The 20,460-nt window shown below is 47.2% G+C and overlaps 1 protein-coding gene across 1 annotated transcript in view; it reads right to left on the bottom strand.

The window, feature by feature from the left end:
- The window catches only part of SEMA4C (semaphorin 4C), an 84,602-nt gene that overhangs the window by 4,585 nt on the left and 59,557 nt on the right, over positions 1-20,460 (bottom strand). Inside the window, exons 7-14 of the mRNA XM_026687546.2 lie at positions 19,962-20,078; positions 14,647-14,798; positions 13,868-14,043; positions 12,825-12,969; positions 11,831-12,053; positions 10,517-10,632; positions 8,330-8,487; positions 7,493-7,563 (exon numbers count right to left, since the gene is read on the bottom strand). Coding sequence (XP_026543331.1) covers positions 7,493-7,563; positions 8,330-8,487; positions 10,517-10,632; positions 11,831-12,053; positions 12,825-12,969; positions 13,868-14,043; positions 14,647-14,798; positions 19,962-20,078 — 1,158 coding nt within the window. The remainder of the gene's footprint in view (positions 1-7,492; positions 7,564-8,329; positions 8,488-10,516; positions 10,633-11,830; positions 12,054-12,824; positions 12,970-13,867; positions 14,044-14,646; positions 14,799-19,961; positions 20,079-20,460) is intronic.

Here is a 20,460-nt window from a genome sequence, read left to right as displayed (position 1 = left end):
AACCTGGACATTGGGGGCAAAGTTGGAGCTAATAAAGGGACTCTTATCGATTATCTGACTGTGTTGCCTTTGTGCCACGCCCCTTTGGGTCATCAGAATTCATATCAGTCCTTCACGACAGACCCGACTAGAAAGTCAAAGCCATGCAGGCCTCTACGGTACTACTGTTTATTGTAAAATCACAGGCACAGAATCTTGCAAGTCTCAATGTGCTTCACCGCCCCCACCCCTTATCTTCATGCGAATTAAGGAAGGTTTTTGTCTGAGACGCTTTCTCAAATTACATTTCTGCCCTAGCCTCAAATTTCTTTTATCTGATTGTTGTCTTGGTTACAACTCTTCTTCTCGTTCCTCCCTGTTATTCCTTCTAACCATCACATCTCCAGATTTAGATTATCTCTAGAATTTAACATTTTCTCCTTTTGGGTCTTCCATGTTAAAAATGACAGATTGGGGTCCATTCTCAAGAGAAGCTGTGGAGATGCCACCGAGTTATATGGCAATCCTGTGCTTTGGTCTGTCAGGGAAGGTGGCAACTGAGTTTGAGCTTGGTGACCATGTTTTGTCTCCTATGGCTTCCTGGCTTCCTTGATGGGTGCAGCGCTGCTGGGCAGAGCCATAAACATGAAAATACTTTCCTTGTGAATTATGTCGTCAGGGTAGTGTAGATTTAAATAAGCAGGGATATTGGTTGTTATGGAGAATGATTTGTACCACTGAAACATTCTACACTTAAATGCCTTTTAGAGCTCTGGAAATTTGCACAATTACATTGCCCAACTGTAATCAATTATTCTTCCATGTCTGATCCCATTACATCATTTTAATGGGTTGTTGTGACAACAAAAAGGAGATTATTCTTATGGTCTAGGCTGGCATCAAGCTAAGATCAGTTGAAATCTCTCTCTCTCTCTCTCCCTCTCCCTCTCTCTCTCCCTCCCTCCCTCCCCCTTGGGGGGTCTGCATTGTGGGGGAAACTCATCCCCTTTTTTCAGCATGTTGTGCAACTTAAAGACTGTGGTGGTTTAATCTTTGCATTTGGAAGCCTGTGTTGTATGTATTTGTAAGCATGTTGTATGAATAGAATTTTAGAATAGAGATGGAAGGGACCTTGGAGGTCTTCTAGTCCAGCCCCCTGCTCAAGCAGGAGAACCTATACAATCTCAGACAAGTGACTTGTCCAGTGTCTTCTTAAAAAACTCCAGTGATGGAGTCCCCATGATTTCTGGTGGCAAGCTGTTCCACTGGTTAATTGTCCTCCCTGTTAGGAAGGTTGTCCTTAATTCTAGTTGCTTTTCTCTTTGATTACTTTCCATCCATTGTTTCTTGTCCTGCCCTCCGGTGCTTTGGAGAATAATTTGACCCCCTCTTCTTAGTGGCAGCCCCTCAAATACTGAAATACTGCTATCATGTCACTCCTAATCTTTCTTTCCTGTTCCTTTCCTTTCCTTGGAATCCAGCTCTGAGATCCTTTAGCCCAGCCAGAGAGTATACAGATGAGTTAAGACCTCCTGTTCCAACCGTCTCTGATCTGAGAAGGATCCCATTTGCTCTGCACAACGCTTGTCAGTTTTAATTATTTTTATTATTCCACTGTTCTTTCCTACCGCAAGCGAACATTGCTTTCTCTCTCGGAGCAGCTTCAAAATACGCACCAGCAGCTTCCCACTATAGTGCAGGCAGGTGTTCTTGTCTGCAAGGATTTAACACTTGGGCTTTGCAATTTGAGACCAAAGGCAATAATCCTTCTCCTTCTCCCATGAAGAGGAAGAACAAGGAACAGCTGCTGTCTGTTCCCATAAGCACCAGGGCTCCATTCAGACAATCCCACCGTGGCCAGCCGTGGATCACCTCCAGCGTGCCTCCCACCCGGCTCCCACAGAGGATGAAAGTGACAGCGTGTGAACGCTAAAGGGAGAAGGCTGGGCCACATCTGCACCGACAATGCAACAACTGCTACCCTCACGGAACATACAACCATTGTTCCCACCAGTCCTTGCTTCCCTCCAGCATCTGTTCATTTCTCCGGCTGGTAGCACTTTGGAGCAATTATTGTTTCCATGCTCTGTTGAATAGAATATATTTTACTGGTGTTATCAGCTCTACTGACGGGAGCCTTCCGTGCGCTGTGCAACTACAGGTTGACTTACAACAGTTCGTTCAGTGACTGTTCAAAGACAGCACTGAGCAGTGGGGCTTAACCAGTGGTGGTATTCAGCCGGTTCGCACCGGATCGCGTGAACCGGTAGCAAGGATTTGGCATGGGTCACCGAAGTGGTAGTAAGTTCTGGTTGGCCACGCCCCTGACCCAGTCGCCCTCCTGCCCGATGCTCACTCACCCTGCCCACCTGATGTTCACCTAAGGTATTTCTTTTTTCCCCTCCCAACAATCAGCTGTGCATAGATCAGCTGTGCATAGATCACCTGTGTTGCATGCCCCGCCCATGCTTTTTTCCCCCTTCCTGAGCCTCAGAGCCTTAGGGGAGCAAAAACGCCTCCCCTAGAGGCTCCTCTGAGGCCCAGAAGGCCCCCCAAATGGGTGGGGGCTGCAAAAAAGCAAAAGAAAAAAGAATAAGCCACACCCACCCAGTCACATGGCCATGCCCACCAAGCCACGCCCTCAGAACCGGTAGTGACATTTTTTTTAATCCCACCACTGGACTTAATGACCGTTTTTCAGAATTATGACCTCCGCAGCATGCCCCTGTGAACATGGGATCCAAATTCAGGGGCTTCCTATCTTATGACCGTTGTTGTGTCCCAGGGTCCCCTTTTGCAACCTTCTCACAAGTGAAGTCAATTGGGGGGAAGCCAGATTCGCTAAAACGACCGTGTTGCTCATTGAAGAAAGTGCAGGGATTCAATTATTAACGGTGGTGGCAAGGAAAGTCGCAAAACGGAGCAAAACTCACTCAACGAACATCTCTTGCTTTAGCCAGAGAACTATTGGAGCGGCTCAATGGTGGTTGTAAGTCAAGAACTACTCATATACTGAAGGGATTCTGAAATTGATTAGCTTGGCTTCTCTGAGAACTGACACGTTTTTGAAATTGACAAGCCATTCCGGGACAGTATTTCTCCATCTTGGGCAACTTCCAACTGGTTTCCTATCTGGCTGAAGAATTCTGGGAGTTGGAAGTCCATACATCTTAAAGTTGCCAAGCTGAAGAAACTCTGATCCAGAGTATCCTACCAAGCACCGCAACTGTATTTTTAAAAATTCAGGAAACTTTTTTTTAAAAAAACCATTTGCATTTGTATTTCAGGACGGAGGCTCAAATGGGATGCGTCCCTGCACTGGGGATGAATATGACCACTCTGGTTTTATGTGGTTATGGTTTCTATGATAATTTTATAAATTATGTTGGATTTATTATCGTGGTTCATTGCACAGTCACGCAGATGTTTAGACTGGGTTGGGTATTTTTATCCCAAGGACCTGGGATAGGCTGATGTGGATGTGTGATGCAGTTAAAGGTCTTGTCACAGGATGTCAGCTGTTCTAAGTAAAGCTGCCTTTTGCAATTGACTGATAGTGATTTTTGTCAGTGCCGACAATGTGCTGTTTTAGGATTGTTTTCAAGGAGCATCTTCCCTTTCTTTTGCCACAGCTGTATTATTATTATTATTATTATTATTATTATTATTATTATTATTATTATTATTATTATTATTATTATTATTAAATCTTTAGTGAAATTCACAGAATTTGGGACTGGTTGGTAGCTCAACAGTTCGAGTCCTAAACAAGAACCTAGGAACTGTTTAGGTAGCGTCAGAGGATATAAGCTGTTCCAAGTAGGGTGGGTTTTTTGTAGAATCAGAGTATTCAAGTCTGAGAAATTCAGGATTTCCAAATAGCAAGAAACAGCCCTTTAGGTATTGCTCCAAGGGCTCCAATTAGAATAACACGCGATTTCTTTTTCCAAAGTCGCTTAATTTCAATTTGTAAGTCCCGATACTTTGTGATTTTTTCTTGCTGCATGTCTACAACTCATGCATCACCAGGTATTGTGATGCACGAATTGCAGACACGCAGCAAAAAAAGAAAAAAATCACAAAGTATCGGGACTTACAAATTGAAGTTGTTATTGTTGTTGTTATTATTGTTGTTGTTATTATTGTTATTGTTATTATTGGTTAATCTTTCATGGGATTCACAGCCTTTGGGGCTGGTTGGTAGCTCAACAGCTCGAGTCCTAACCAAGGACCTAGGAACTGTTCAGGTAGTGTTGGAGGATATATTATTTGTTGCACACTCAGCCAGATGTTCAGACTGGATTTGGCATTTTTATCTACCTACTGAGGAGTCCTATTATTATTATTTCATATTTTGGCTATAGTAACTTTGATTTACTACACTGCTACAGACAGTATGTTTTGTCGGCACACATTTAGAGTCTGGTGATTGAAGGGTCTTAAAACCACTTGCAATAAACAAAACAATGCATTTAGGAGGAAGACAGGCAGACAAACAGAATGCAGGAATATGGGAGGGAAGCTTCTTTCCCCAAGGAGCTATTAGACAAAACAACTGCCTTCCTTTAAAAAAAAAAAACTACTTCAAATCAGCAAGGATAAAAGATTTAAAGCACATCTGCAAATGGAAAACTGAACTTAAAAGAGAGGGAGGGAGGAGACAGAAAAAGAGATTGAGAGAGAAAGAGATATTGAGAGAAAGAAAGCGAGGAAAAGAGATTGAGAGAGAGAGAGGGGGAGGGAGGGAGGGAGGGAGGGAGAGAAAGAAAGAGAGAGAGAGAGGGAGAAGAAAAGAAATTGAGAAAGAGAGAGGAAAAGAGGTTGAGAGAGGGAGAGGGAGGGAAAGAGATTGAGAGAGACTGCGAGAGAGATTGAGAAAGCGAGAGAAAGAGATTGAGAGGAAAAGAGTGAGAGGGAGAGAAATAGAGAGAGAGAAAAGAGAGAAAAAGATTGAGAGAGAGGGAGAGAGAGAAAAAAAAGAGGAAAAGAGATTGAGAGGGAGAGGGAGAGGGAGAGAAAGAAAGAGATTGAGGAAAAGAGAGAGAGGGAAATAAAGAGAGAGACTGAGAGAGAGAAAGACAAAGAATTTAAGAGGGAGGGAGAGAGAGAAAGAGGAAAAGAGATTGAGAGAGAGAGAGCGATTAAGAGGAAAAGAGATTGAGAGAGGGAGGGAGGGAGAGAGAAAGAGATCAAAACTCACAGCCGCCACTGAAGCCTGCGGCACAGAGTTCCTAGTTGCTATGAATGTGGAGCACGTTCCTGTTCTCTAGTTTATGAGGTATGAGCCTGCAGCTTGCGTTTGATGCGCAGGTAATACTATGCGGTATTGTCTGCCATAAGTACCCAGCCACTGTGAGAAACCGGTTGCAATCACAGGGCTGCGTGCACGAGAGGCTACACTTTTGATCCTGCCCAGAGTTCATTCTGTCTCACTCCGCTAGACACGCAGAGGACCTCTAACCACTCCTCTTCCTAACCCACCACATGGAACTGTTCACACCACAAAAGGCCCCTGCGTTGGGGTGTGGACTTCTAGATAGGGCTGTACGCAGCGGTACGCAGGGGTTCGGGAGAGCCCCAAGCTAAGATTCGGTGCATTTCGGAGAACCCCCAAATCCCACTTCTGGCTGGCCCCACCCACCCCGCCCCACTCCTCCTAGGAATCCCCAGGAGGCCCGTTTTGGATGCAGGTAAGTGCAGGGCATGCCCTGAGGCTTGAGGGGGGCAAAAAACAGGGCCTACCGGAAGTTCAGGAAGGCCAGAAATGGGCCTGTTTCCAGCTTCCAGAGCGCCTCCGGAGCCCAGGGAGGCCGTTTTTGTCTTCCAGGAGGCTTAAGAAAAGCCTCCGGAGCCCGGGGAGGGTGAACCCCCACCCACCCACCATGGTGAAGGCCAACTAGGCCATGCCCATCATGGCCACGCCCACCCAGCAACCAGGTAGAGAACCCTTTGCAAAAAATTTTGAAGCCCGCTCCTGCTTCTACCGTGTTTCTCCAACAATACGGCCTCCACCAATAGGAAGGGCCAGCATGTTTTATCAGCATAAAATCAAATTAAGCCCCTCCCCCCCCCCAAATTAAGACCTATATTAAACATGCGAAATGGGGGGGGATGGCGGGGGGGGGGCTTGCCGTTAGGAAGTCGTTTTGTTGCATACCCGGATATGGTGCTGCCTGCGTTGACTTTGGCGTTGGTGGGGCATTTCGTTTCAGGAGACCTTCCTCCACCATTGCTTTCCCTTCTCCCTTGCTGCCGCGGCATTTAGAGCAACGCCGCGGCATTTGGCGCAGCCATGTGCAGCCAGCCAGGGCTCCTCCCTGCAACCGGAGCCCGGCGGAGACACTCGGGTTGAGGCGCTCCTGTCGCCGCCTTCCCTTCACCTTCAAAGGCAAAGCCAATTCTTTTAAAAACGACGCCCTACTACTGGTACGACAAAGCCTCCCCTGCCTGAGAGGGCAGCCCAACCCCACGTGGGGAGGCAAATCTCCCGGGGCCTCAGCACAGGATCGGCCCACCCCGGGAGAAGCACCTAGCCGCCATCCCTGCCTGGCGCCGGGCAGAGGGCGAAGAGCTTCGCCTGGGGCGCCCAGCACAGCTGACAGGCGGGCCCTCCTGCCCGGCGGCGGATCTCTTGCCAAGGCAGCGAGCGCCTCCCTGCTGGACCCTCTGCTCATCCCATCAGGGCCGCGCCAGAGCTGTGCGGGCTGGCAGAGCCGGGAAAGCGAGCTACGGGTGTGCGCCCGCCTGCCAAGCGAAAGAGCTGGGCTGACCCAAGCTTGGGCGCTTCTCCCGAAGTGGGCCGATCCTGCGCTGCGGCCCCGGGAGATTCGCTTCCCCACGTGGGGTTGCGCTGCCCTCTCGGGCAGGGGAGTCTTTGTTGTCGTAGGGCGTCATTTTTAAAATAATTGGTTTGACCTTCGAAGGCAAAGGGAAGGCGGCGACAGGAGCGCCTGAAGCCGAGTGTCTCCGCCGGGCTCCGGTTGCAGGGAGGAGCCCTGGCTGTCCACACGTGGCTGCGCCAAACACCACAGCGTTGCTCTAAATGCCGCGGCAGCAAGGGAGAAGGGAAAGCAATGGTGGCAGAAGGTCTCCCAATACGAAGTGCCCCACCAACGCTGAGGTCAACATCCAAACTGTCGCTGCCCGCCCACCTGAGGATGCAAGGGGGGGGGGGAGGAATTAAGTCACCCCTGAAAAGACGGCCTAGCCGTTTTTTCGGAGGTCAAAAAAATATAAGGCTCGGCCTTATTTTGTGAGAAACACGGTAGATATAAATACTGAGATTTTCTCAATATTTCTTTTTTTAAAAAAGTGTTCCAAATCAAAGGCCAATCTCCATCAGTCCTTGAGCTAGCTTTTCAAAAGGCGCCATTGTGTTGATAATGGGGTTCTTCAAGGTTATCTTTTAGGACACTCAAGACAATAGGCATAAAACTCTCTTCGCCTACACACACAGACAATCAAATAGGAGAGAGCAGTGAAAAATAATCAAACATTTGTTTGGAGGACTGACCTGGTCTGGAAGAACGCAAGGGGCTACAGATCATGGGCTCCATTCCCAAATCTTGGAACAATATAGAGGTCCTGTAAAAGACCAAAAATATATATATATATCCATCCTATGATTTTCTGGCGTGTGAGAAACAGAACAAGGCTAGACAACAGCCCTGAGGAATAATTTAAGGCAATCAACCTTGGCCACTCAACCTTGGCTACTTGAAAGTGTGTGGACTTCAACTCCCTCGTGCTCCCCAAAGCTGGCTGGGGAATTCTGGGAGTTGAAATCCACACATCTTCAAGTAGCCAAGGCCAAGAAATACTGATCTAAGGATTAGAAAGAACAGGACCAAAACTGGACTCGCTGTCAAACCTGCCACAATTCTGAATAAAAATGATCCTTGGCTCCATTTGTTGAGAAAGGCATAGTTTATTAGAGATCAAATGGATTGCATTAGTGCAATTAATTACTGTTTTTGTAACCTCGGTCAAAGAGTAGTTTGGTATGTGGCCTCCTGCTTCCCCCAGCTGAGTGACCTTGAGGGAGCAACTTAAGGAGATACAACAGTTACTTTCATTTCCCCAAGCATTCCTCCCTTGCCGTAGTTCATGGCAGTCTGTCACCCACCCAAACATTCCCCTCTCCCAACAGTTCGTGTCAGTCTGTTACCCCATAGTAGTGGAGTACAAGAAAGCGTAAGGCGGCAGCAGGTACAAGTTCCCTGTTCGAACGCACCCTTTAGCATTCAAAGGGGACAGCCTTATTTAGAAAGATCAGGTTTCTAGACCTTATGGTTACACAAGGGAGCAAAAAAGCTCGGTAAACCGCCCCAGCTACTCCATCGCATCTTACCCATCATATGCATCAATCCGGACGCAGCGGCTTCCGTTCCAAGTCCAAGCGCAGTAAGGATCCTTGGCGAGAATACAGTCGGAACACGTCCGGTACTTGCTGCAATTAGCCACGGGGACCTGGATGACTTGTGTGTCGGAGCCAATAAAAAGGACTCTCTGAGGACAGAAAAGAAGGATTACAGGTCGTCCTTGCTTAATGACCGATCACTTAAATGACTGCTCAAAGTTATGATGGACCCCTGAAAAGATACTTGGGGTTGGATTCAACATTTTGATAGCTGACCCCCATCACCGCAATCATCCGTCCCAATGTGGTCCATTAGGAAAGAAAAATCCATATTTAGCCAAAAGTACCGCATGCTTTACTAAAGTTAGAAGTGGTTGCAGAAGAGGCAACGCCGGATCTGAGATTTTCGCGCGCAAAGGATATGCTTCACTTTCCCTTGCTCCTGGTCAACCCCCTTGGTTATCTATCAATGTCCAATTAGTTGTTCACAAATTACTGGGGAAATGGTCCCAGTCTTCTTTTTTGTGACCTTGAGACAGATGGTACTTCTCATGGGACAGTCTGGCTCGGTTTCGTCCCGTCCCGTCCCTGATGTCAGGCTGTCAGCTTGCTAAGGTGTGTCGCTCAGTAGAATGGCAAACATGACATGATCGCAGTTTGGGCACTCAGCTGGCTCAGCATCCCATGTGACCATGATTTAGAGCTGTGGAAGCGCAGTGGTCAGAGTGCGGTACTGCAGGCTACTTCTGCTGACCGCTTGCTGGCTGCCTGCAATTTGGCAGTTCGAATCCCACCAGGCTCAAGGTTGACTCAGCCTCCCATCCTTCCGAGGTGGGTAAAATGAGGACCCAGATAGTTGGGGGCAAGAGGCTCTGTAAACCGCTTAGAGAGGGCTGTAAAGCATTGTGAAGCAGTATTTAAGTCTTAAGTGCTATTGCTATTGTCCTTCCTTCCTTTCTTCCTTCCTTCCTTCCTTCCATCCATCCATCCATCCTTCCTTCCTTCCTTCCTTCCTTCCTTCCATCCATCCATCCATCCATCCATCCATCCATCCATCCATCCATCCAGTATTGCAGGCTGACTCTGCCCACTGCCAACCGTTTGATCCTGACTGGCTCAAGATTGACTCAGCCTCCCACCCTTCTGAGGTGCATAAAACGAGGACCCAGATTGTTGTGGGCAAGAGACTGACTCTGTAAACCGCTTAGAGAGGGCTACAAAGCATTGTGAAGCGGTATATAAGTCTGAGAGCTATTGCTATTGTCCTTCCTTCCTTCCTTCCTTCCATCCATCCATCCATCTATCCATCCAGTATTGCAGGCTGACTCTGCCCACTGCCAACAGTTCGATCCTGACTGGCTCAAGATTGACTCAGCCTCCCATCCTTCTGAGGTGCGTAAAACGAGCACCCAGATTGTTGGGGGCAATGTGGTGTATCCAATAAATTGCTCTTTGAGGAATCTACCTGCCTCGGAGTTCTCCTTTCAATGGGTGAGGTGGAATGCTGACACCCAGACAGTGCCTTAGCCTGTTGGGTGACCCAAAACATCACATTAAACCAGTTGATTCACTTGGGTGCAGCCATGTGAGGGGGAACTGAACCATTCTGCTAAGCCACCTTGGCCTTGGGCACAGCATATTCTGTGAATCTGGGTTCTCGGCCGCGCCTTCGCAGTTCCTGACAAGTAACTTTCTCCTCTTCTTCAGTGGCTTTTGTTCCACCAGATCCTTATCACCAACAGGCGCCTTTGCATACCAATGATCAGAGATAAGATAATGGGTTTAACCTGCTGCATTCATTCTGGGTTGGGTTGGTGAGCCCTGGGAGGAAGCATCAGTGCTATCTGACATTTCAACTTTATCTTAGGTCTCAATTTTCCCTAGGAGTGTCTGCAGAGATCCACCATAACACCTCAGGGGTGTGTCTGAAGGCATCATCACGCAACCACAGCCGCTGTATTTCAACTTCTTGGTAAATCTGGTGCGACGAAACTCGTGGCACATGCGCCACGACATCTCAGTGCACAGGTCAGCCTACCAGCTTCCCTCCTGAGCCCCACCTGCAGATCTTCCATTTTCCCCCACAGCACCAGGACTTCTGATTCTCCGGGTGGCCGAAGACTAAGAATTCTGGAAGCTTTGAATTCTGGAAGACGAAGAATTCTGGACCATTCTTACCTTTGGGACAGATAACACCAGGCTCTTGATGGGCTGAGCTTCCTCAAAAACTTGCAGTTCTTCTATGAGATGGACACCTGAAGACAAGGCCACCGCCTTGTGCAACCAGCCATTCTCTGCACAAAAACCAGACCGGGAGACAATTCAGTGACTTTTAAGAACCTTCCCCTCCCTTAGGAAAGTCCATCGCTTGGTGGAAAACACCAGCTTTGCGTACAGAATGTCAACCCCAGCATCTCCAAGAGGGCTGAACAAGTTCTCTTGAAAAAGGGCACCCCACTACTTCACCCAACCCCTCACCCAACCCCTCCCACAAATTTAAGGCATTAGCTACCACTTGGACCCAACTACGTTGTGATCTACCAGGTTTGACCCAGCTAAGAGAGGCGTGGTTATCGAACAGAGAACAACAGGACAATTTTGAAATTGCAGAGTTCGATTCAGATGGCTCTTTAAATGCTCTGAGTAAACAAACATCCCCCTTTCATCCTGTCTTTACCAGATACATCCAATTCCCACACCGGCCTCGTAAATGGCACTTAGGGTGCTCCCATCCTTCCAAATGAAGGCAGTTCAGCTTCCCTGCATCCAAACATCGGTCATAATTATTGCATTGCTCGGCAGACCTAATCTATGTTGGCTTCTCTTTAGAGACAGCGGCTTTTTTTTTTTTTTTTTTTGCAGTCCAGCTAGATGAAACGCAGGAGGACCGGGTTTCAAATGAGCTGTTGGGGTTATTGCATTTTTTTTTTTTTACTTCTCTGCTTTGCTGTTCCTTTTTTCCCCCTCCTGCTTTAATCACTTTCTGCTGAACGCATCAAAAGAAGGATTTGTTTATTAAAAAAAAATCAGCTAAGTGGTTTAGAAGAAGCAATTAAAAAACAGCGCTGCCGACGGAATATACTCCTTGATGAAGAGTGTTGTGATTTACTCACTTTGAAATTGCTAATAATAAAAATGGCAGAGGAAAAGAGCTTTGTCTCCAAAGGGGCATTTCACGCTTGGTTGACAAAACAGGAGGAGAAGAAAAAAGATCTGTCGTCCCACGAACCCTTCTAAAATTTTGTCTCCTGTCTCTGATCAATTTTTTTTAACTAGCAGAACTTAAGGGAAAATATCTGCCGAAGGCTGGCAAGATAAATGCAAACTATTTCTCCGATTAACTTTTATGAGAGAGTCAGCAGAAGATACAGGAAAAGAGGGGGGGGCAAGAGGCTGACTCTGTAAACCGCTTAGAGAGGGCTGTAAAAGCACTGTGAAGCGGTATATAAATCTAAGTGCTAAGTGCTATTTCTAACTTCCCTCAGCTCATACCTGTCCCGATGTACAGCACTTCGTACGGTTTGCCATCCAACCCGTGAACTCTTTCCACCACGAGCTGGGTGAAGTTGGCATCCTTCTTGACCAGCAAAGGCTGGTTGCCATGCGGGGGCACGGCCTTATCCATCAGAGGATGCTTCTTCGCAAAATTCAGGGTGTTGTCTGGGAGCTCCAGAGAAGTGGAAAAACTGTTGTAACGGTGCCAATCCGTGATACACTGGAACCAAAAACGGACAAGAGAAGCTGGATTTAGGTTAGAGCTTCAAGTATAGAGACTTAGCAAAAACTTATCAGTTCAAGAGGATGGGTCTCCCTGACAGGGATGGCCTAGAAGATGTGTGTTCTGATCCAGCTCTCCAAACACGACAAAACCTCTGAAGTTAACTCAAAGATTCCTTTATTAGGAGCGCCAGGCAAAAAAAAATTCTCTCACTGGAGGCTAACAAGTCCGTCTGGCCGGGAGATGAATAGTTGTCTGCCACATCTATACATATCCGCCCCCTGCCCTTTATCCCCAGAGCTAGGGTGGGGTTTCGCTAGCAACAGTGGCTCTTCCTTCCCAAGGACCGGCTCATAGATTTCCACTGCTCTCCTCTCCTCTGCCTTCTGTGTGTCAGGCACTGGACCCAGCGGTTCCTCCTCTTCCTCATCAGCCACCTCCAGACCTGGAGGCTGTTGACTCTCCATCTGAGGGCAGACAGACGGCCCAGGCTCCACCCCTCTCTCTTTCTCTCTCTGCCAGCTCCACTCCTTCTTCTCCCTCCGAGCTCTGAGGTTGCCTTGATGCTCACCCTGACTCCCACGCCTGCTCCTCATCTGATTCGGCTGTTGGAGGGGGCCAGCAGCCGACAGGCCACAACAAAATGTGATTATCTAGGGCCGTGTTTTTCAACCTTGGCCACTTTAAGATGGACTTCAACTCTCGGAATTCTCCAGCCAGCAATGGGGGGTGAGTGGGTACCTGCCTTGGTGGGGAAATGGGACTTACGGCGCCTGGACGGGGAACGGGTTCCTGGTCGGAGTAACGAATCCACTTCTGAGCAATTTCACTGTATTCCTTGTAGGGACCTTCGAAGACTTTCTGCACATCCAGGATCTGGTACTGGCAAACGGCAGAAACATCTACGTCACCCCTGCAAGAAACAGAAAGAAAACCATGCAGTTGAGAGTTCAAGTTTGCCTTGATGCTGATCCTGACTCCCACTCCTGCCCCGATTTGGCTGCTGGAGGGGCCAGAGGCCAACAGGCCACAATAGATTCCTTCACAGCCTTAATGCAACACAAGTTTCAAAGGTATTGTGGTCCGCCGGCAGCCTGCGGAGCTGATGGCAGAGTCGGACAGTGGGGAGGAACATTGGGCAATCCGGGAGTCTGGGGAGGACTCAGACAAGAGTCCTGCATATGACACAAAGATGGGGCCAGGGCCATCTGAGAGTTATGTGCTGACTCTGGAGCCTCCAGAATCTGACAGCAGCGAGGCAGATGAACATGGGGAGCCTGTTCCCAGTGCGCGCGTGCGCAGAGCTGCCAGAAGGCAAGAACAGTTAAGCCAAAAGGGGCAACTCGGGAGTAAGGTTTGGAGGTGATTGGCTCCTCCCATAAGACGTAAAGGAGGAACAAAGGGACAGGAGCCTTTGCAGGAAGCAATGTCGTTTGCTCTGTTCGGATTAAACCTTGAAGCACTGTGTGGACTTTGTACTCTGGTTAGCTTTTTACAGTTAATTTGACACTCTAGTTGTTGGCAGCAATTCAAAGGAGAGAAAGGTGGGTGCTTATCTCGAGGGACTGTTTGGGACTCATTACGGGCTGGGAATGAACATAATTCCCAGCGTTGAAATAAAACAAGAGTTGTTTGGACTAAGCGTGTGCTTAATTGCAGTCTCAGGAAGCCTTGGTCAGGACAAAAGGGGAGGTGAATCCAGTGGTGTCTCCTGCTTAAAATAATCTGTAGCCAACGTTCAATTTTATTGGCACTGTTAGAACAAAAGGCCGTTGGGCTGCTGTTCTCTGAAAAATCCTGTTGGGCCTTACCAGCGTGCTTGGAAGACCCCGAAAAAGCTGGTCTCACGCCAGTGATCGCCATTCAGCGTGTAGGTCCCCTGGATCCGATTGAAGTGCAGCTGCTGTTCTGGAATTGAGCACAGCAGCCGGGCCTTCAGAAACGTCGTCCATCTTTTCTGCAAAGTACGGGCACCGCCAACATCGCCCTGCACCAACCGAAAAGAGAACGGCCTTTGAACAACTTAATCTCCCCTCTGTGTTACCCTGATTGGCCTTGAGATGCTATCTTCTTGCCCTTGAGTTCCCAACCAGGAGCGCCTAACTGCAATTCCCACGCCAACGTCTAGAGGGAACATGAGGAAAGACTGTAGGACAGTGGTGGCTAACCTTTTGGGGCTCCTGTGCCGCTAATTGTGCGCAAGGGAATGCACGCGGGTCCTTCCCCACACCCCCTGCACATACGTGCACCCCCTGTGCCTCACGTCTCTCCCACACACCCCCACCCTCCATGCATGCGTGCCAGATACCTAACAATCAGCTGTCGGGTGCACAGTAGACCTGCTCTGGGCAAGGGCTCGCGTACTGGCAGTAATGGCTCTGTGTACCACTTCCAGCACACATACCATAGGTTCGCCATATGGCTGTAGGACGTCATCACTGTATGTTACAGGAAGTCCTTGACCGACAACCACAACTGAGCTGAAAATTCCTGTTACTAAGCGAAACAGTTGCTAAGTGAGCTACGCTAACTCCCCAAGTTTTGTTCAGAAGTCCTTCCAGTCCTCAGAAAGAGAAGCGCCACTGCCTACCTTGCAGATCCGAGCCACTCGGGCTACCACCTGGTCAATGTCGCAATCATATTCCACCGCTCGCTCGCTGAAGAAAAAGTAAACTTTGTCATCATCTCCGATATCGCTTCCTTTGCTCTCCTGGACGAATGCCGAGCCCACGAAGTGGGGTTCTGCAGAGACAGAGGGTCGAGATAAATACAGTGTTCCCCCCCCCCCGAAAAAAACAAGACCCAACCGGAAAATAAGCCCTAGCATGATTTTTCCCTACCCCAAAAATAAGCCCCAGTTAAGAGCCTCAGCCAGACGAATGCATTTAATACCTTATTTCCTTGAAAATAGGTCCTAACTAGAAAATAAGCCCTAGCATTTTTCCAGGATGTTTGTAATGTAAGCCCTACCCAAAAATAAGGTCCAGTTAAGAGCCTCAGCCAGAAAACACACATATAATATATATATATATATATATATATATATATATATATATATATATATATATATATATATATATATATATATATATATATATACACACACACACACACACATACATACATACATGGCGCGGTTCCACACGGCCAGTCCCGCCTCATACAAACCAGGAGCCGCTGCTATTATAGGCCGCGCGGCTCTTCCTTTGCCTTCCTTCCTCTGGCCGAGCCGCCATATCGATACTCAGCGAGCCCGGCGGTGCGACTGTTCTATAGGCTGGCTCTCTCTATATCTATATCTATATCTATCTATCTATCTATCTATCTATCTATCTATCTATATATATATATATATATATATATATTTGGTTATTTGGGTTTTCTCCGCGTAAGATTGGAAGTATCTAGGCAACGTTTCGATGAAGTCTCATTCATCATCTTCAGGCTTGTGTCTTCGGCTCTGTGCTTCTCAGAGTGATGTGAGCTTGCAGCTGCTTCTTCCTTTTAACTGGTAGTGGGGGTGTGACTTGATTGGGTGGGGGCTTGGCTGTGTTCTGATTGGGTGGGGGTGTGTTCTCATTGGTAGGGGGTTTGGTTGTGTTCTGATTGGTTGGGGGGGTTGGCCGTGTTCTGATTCCAATCTTACGCGGGAGAAAACCCGAATAACCAAAGATCCACATACAAATACCCGTGAGAACCTCACAGTATAACATACAACGAAATTCACATAACACCCAGAGACCAGAACCAACACACACACACACACGACAGTCCCCAAATACACACTCCACCCACCAAAAATTCCCCACCCCCTAAAAACACACAAGCATCCACACAACAGACCAAGTAATACTGTCCAACAGCTCACTGATGGTGGTCCTTAAGTTCATTGCTAAGTGCAATTATAGTTCCGGGATAAAAACTGTTCACAAAATGTGTGGTCCGAGTTTTAAATTAATTTAGTACCGTATTTCCCAGAAAATTAAGACCTAACTGGAAAATAAGTCCTAATGCATCTTTTGGAGCAAAAATTAATATAAGATGCAGTCTTATATTTGGAGAAACACGAGTAGAGGCCAGTAGATCCTCTCAATTCTCGCCAAACAAGCACGCAACAATGTTTTTTTGTTTTTTTTAAAAAAACAGAAGAGGAAAAAAAAATAACAAAAAAAAAAAAAAAAATGAAGGAAAAGAAGGAAAAAGAAGCCACAGGACAAAAACGGTATGAAATTCTTATACGTGCACACACCCAGAATTCATTCAGATGTGTATGGGGGTAGTCCTTGATGCAACATTTATGTCACCAAATGAGACCTCTGCTAAGCAAATTTTGCCTCATTTTAGATATTTCTTGCCACAGTTGTTAAGCCAATCAACGATGTTGCCATAGTTGTGTGAAAAATGGTGGCAAGTTCCTTTTTTCCACTGACATCTTAACTTTGAACAGTCACTAAATGAACTGCTTTAAGTTGGAGGACTACCTGCACGTGACGTTTTACAGAACCGTTTCAGTAAAAGTCGACTGTATTTCATTGCAAACATCCATAGATAATTCAGCGTTGAGAAGCCACTCATTCATGAGCTGGGAGTAACAGCAGGTCTTCCATCCCTTGAGTATTCGGGACTATAAATTCATCTTCCAAATGTCAAAGGACTAATCTTCTGGCCGTAAGAAGCCATCAAATATCCTCTGATCCGTGTCTACAGTCTAATCCGGGGTAAAAAAATCTCCCCGGCCCTGTGTAAGATCTCTGCCTTTTCGAGTTAAAGGAGTATGAAATCTCCTTGTCAGATGGGGCACCTAAGTCATCTTAAAGATGATGTCGGGGGCTCACTTGTATACGGCACTCCTGGGAGGAGGTGTCTAAGGCTCATTTTTGCAATACATTTTGTTTATTTTTTTTCTTTCTATATGCACATCATTGTGTGAACAGTTGTGGTTCTAGGTCCGTGACGGCAAACCTATGGCATGCGTGCCACAGGCGGCACACAGAGCCATTTGTGCGGGCATGCGAGCCCCAGCCAAACTTACCTGCACTGCGTATGCGCGCGACTCCCAGCTGATTTTTGGCCTGTTTGAGGCCATTTTCGCCCTCCCGGGGGCTCGGGGGAAGCCTCTGCAGCCTTTGGAGGCCGAAAAACAGGCCCGTTTTGACACTTCTGGTATTTCTGGAAGGGCCGTTTTTTGGCCTCCAAAGGCTGCAGAGGCTTCCCCCGAGCCTCAGGGAGGCCGAAAAAGGCTTCAAAGGGGCCGAAAATCATCTAGGAGGTGCATGCATGCACAGTGCAGGTAAGGGGGCGGGGTGGGGGTGATGTTCACGCATGCGCGGAGAGGAAGGGCGCGTTGCCTTCTGGGTGCTGGCAGGGGAGCCCAAAAAGGTTAGCCACCACTGTTCTAGATCATTTTACATTTGATAACAAACCTGACAATAGTTTCACCTTGGTAATTATTAACTTTCTTGCATAATTTGATATTAATACGGATTATCGCTCTTCATTATTCAATGTTCCCCTTCCCTTCTTTTATTATAAATTCTATATTACCGTATATACTCGAGTATAAGTCGACCCGAATATAAGCCGAGGCACCTAATTTTACACAAAAAACTGGGAAAACTTATTGACTCGAGTATAAGCCGAGGGTGGGAAATGCAGCAGCTACTGGTAAATTTCAAAAATAAAAATAATTAATTTGGGAAACGATCTCACTATCATGAAAGGTTTAATTGATTCACTAACCCAAAAGAAGAAGATGATGATGACAGCGGGAGGCAGGAGTCACTCTCTTCCCCTCCCTCGGAGGCCCCCTGAGTCAGGAGTCACTACCGCCGGCGCGGCCCCAGTCCCGCCGCCTCGGGAAGGGAAAGGCAAAGCGCTTTTTGCCTTTCCCTTCCTGGCTGGGGCTGTTGGGAGTCGCTGCCGCCGGAGGCCGCGACTCCACACCATTTTTTTTTCAGAGGGGAATCTGACTTGAGTATAAGCCGAGGGGGATTTTTTCAGCACAAAAAATGGGCTGAAAAACTAGGCTTATACTCGAGTATATACAGTACTTGTCATATTTGCGGTAATAAAACATATTTATATCATTCAAATAATCATTCATAAATTCATGTTCAATTTATATTTTCTATGGTTTATCCCCTTTTTCGTTCTTGGTTCTGCCACCATTACACTTAAAACAAAAGTTTTTTTTCCTTCTCCCAATTATAATAAAACAAACAATATTCATCCATTTTGTTCCAGTCAACCCTATCAGTTACAAAACTCTCGTCTCCTCAAAGATACTGTGTTCACACACACCCCAGAATGTTCTCTACCAGCCCACTTTCCCTGAGGTGGGCAGATTTCCAAGGCCAACCCTGGATGGAAGCCATACACATACACACATACACACACTCCTCCCAATAGTTTTATTTTCTAAAAATGCCAGTTTGCATGGAACAAGAGACAGGAATTAGATGATGCCAGAGACTGGCGCATTGCTTTACAAAATGTCAGAGTTGGGCGGCATCAAAAAAATTAAAGGTATAATAAAAATGTCAGCATCCCACTGATTTATTTTCAGTTAATTATAACAAAAAGTAATTTATCGCAAAGACAGCCTACGCCCCTGTCCGGATTAAAGAGGTGATATAGTAGATTCGGTGCGAGACCTCTGCCCAACACCATGGACCTCTCTCCAAGTGGGATCCGACGATGTAAGACCACTTCCTGTGCACCCCCTTTCTAATCCAGATGGCAAATTGGCAACAGTTCCACAATGTCGTACTCCGCAGTTATCAAAAGATGGCGGCAAAGAAATGGCTGCCAGGAGATACAGAAAGCCCAAACTCTTGGTTGCCGTCTAGTGACTATTGAGTTTTCTGCCACAATCTAGATCCAGAAACCCAGCTAAATTCCACATTCATATCACATGCCATCCACCATATTATGAATAAACATCACAGCTTGCCTTCAACAACATGCTATGACCCAAAGGGGCGTGGCGCGAAGGCAACACAGTCAAATAAGCAAGAAGAGTCCCTTTATTATCTCCAACTTTGCCCCCATTGTCCAGGTTACCTTCGGCTGGAGAAAAACTCTCCCAGGAACAGCTTTTAACTGCAGGGAATTAAGTCCAAAACAAGATACATACAGACTGTAACTAAAAATCCACACAAACCACACTGCAGTAATTAACTTGACAGGGCAGGAGAAGGAATTGCAGACTTGAAAGGCCAGCAAAACTCACACAGTTGGGAAGACGCCAGGAACATATATAAGCCATGACAAGACCAGATAAATTCACGATTTGCTCCTAAGTTTGCTGTGTGCAGCTTCCCTTTTTAAACACTGTGTTCCCAGCTTCAGCTAATGAAGGGAATCAGGGCCCTTTCCTCCCCCACAAGCCACGCAACTCACGTTGCTCCCTTCTCCGTTCCTCCCTGCGTGGCCTAGGATGAAGACGGGGAGAACTTGGGTCTTCCTCTGAACTCCCTCCTTTGTTCTACCTCTCCCCTGCTCTGCCCAGCTGGACTTTACCCTTCCCCAGTTTCTTCCACAGCCAACAGAGCCACAGTCCCAGTCCCTGTCAGCTGTTCAGCCTTTCCCTCTGAATCAGATTCCGACAGGAGCATGACAGACTGGGTTTTTACCATGTATTGACCAGACAGTGACTATACTCATGTGAATGCAACCTAGCATGCTATACAAAATCCTAGCCAGTGCTGAAGATACAACGATGAGTGTAAGTTACTCCAAGCCAAGTAAGAGCAATGCAAACAATTTAAGCAGCATGTGTATCCAATACGCAGCGTTGTGATTCTCCCACTGCCCAGACCAGAAAAAGTTGGTTCACAAAGGGAAATCCTTGTGTAACCACGCTGAGAAGATCCCTGGAAGAAACATCCCCTTGTAGCATCTCACCATTCAGCCACGTAGGCAGGTGCTCCGTCTTGACGGGATACTGTGGCCCCAGGTTGCGTAGGATCACGGGATCGGTGCCCAGGAAGTTGTTGTGTGTTGCAGAATACAACTCTTCTTCTGAAACAGGCAAGGAAAAGGCATTGGCCCAGCTAAAGGGGAAAACTGGAGCTCCAGTCAGATTCCAAAGAGGAGATATGCTTGACTGTCGAGGGTCATGTTTCTCAGCCTTAGCAGCTTTTAAGGGGTGCGGACTTCAATTCCCACAATTCAGGGCACAGCTTGTTAAGTGACACTCGACCAGGATCTGCTGTATTCTCGGGGATGCTACCCATCCTTTCCATGACCGGTTTTCTTTGTTACCTTCTGGGAGGAGCCTTTGCGATATCCGAAGCAGAAGAACTAGATTCTGTGATAGCTTTGTACCATAGAGTATCAACCTTGCTAACTCTCAAGAGCTTTTAATGTGTGCTATTGTGTTCACAGAATAAAAGCGACAATA

The sequence above is a fragment of the Notechis scutatus genome, chromosome 7 (assembly GCF_049901735.1).
Source record: "Notechis scutatus isolate UNSWTSFEM ecotype Mainland chromosome 7, rNotScu1.2, whole genome shotgun sequence".
NCBI lineage: Eukaryota > Metazoa > Chordata > Lepidosauria > Squamata > Elapidae > Notechis > Notechis scutatus.
Note: the sequence above shows the minus strand (reverse complement) of the source record. Positions and strands in the feature narration are given on the sequence as shown.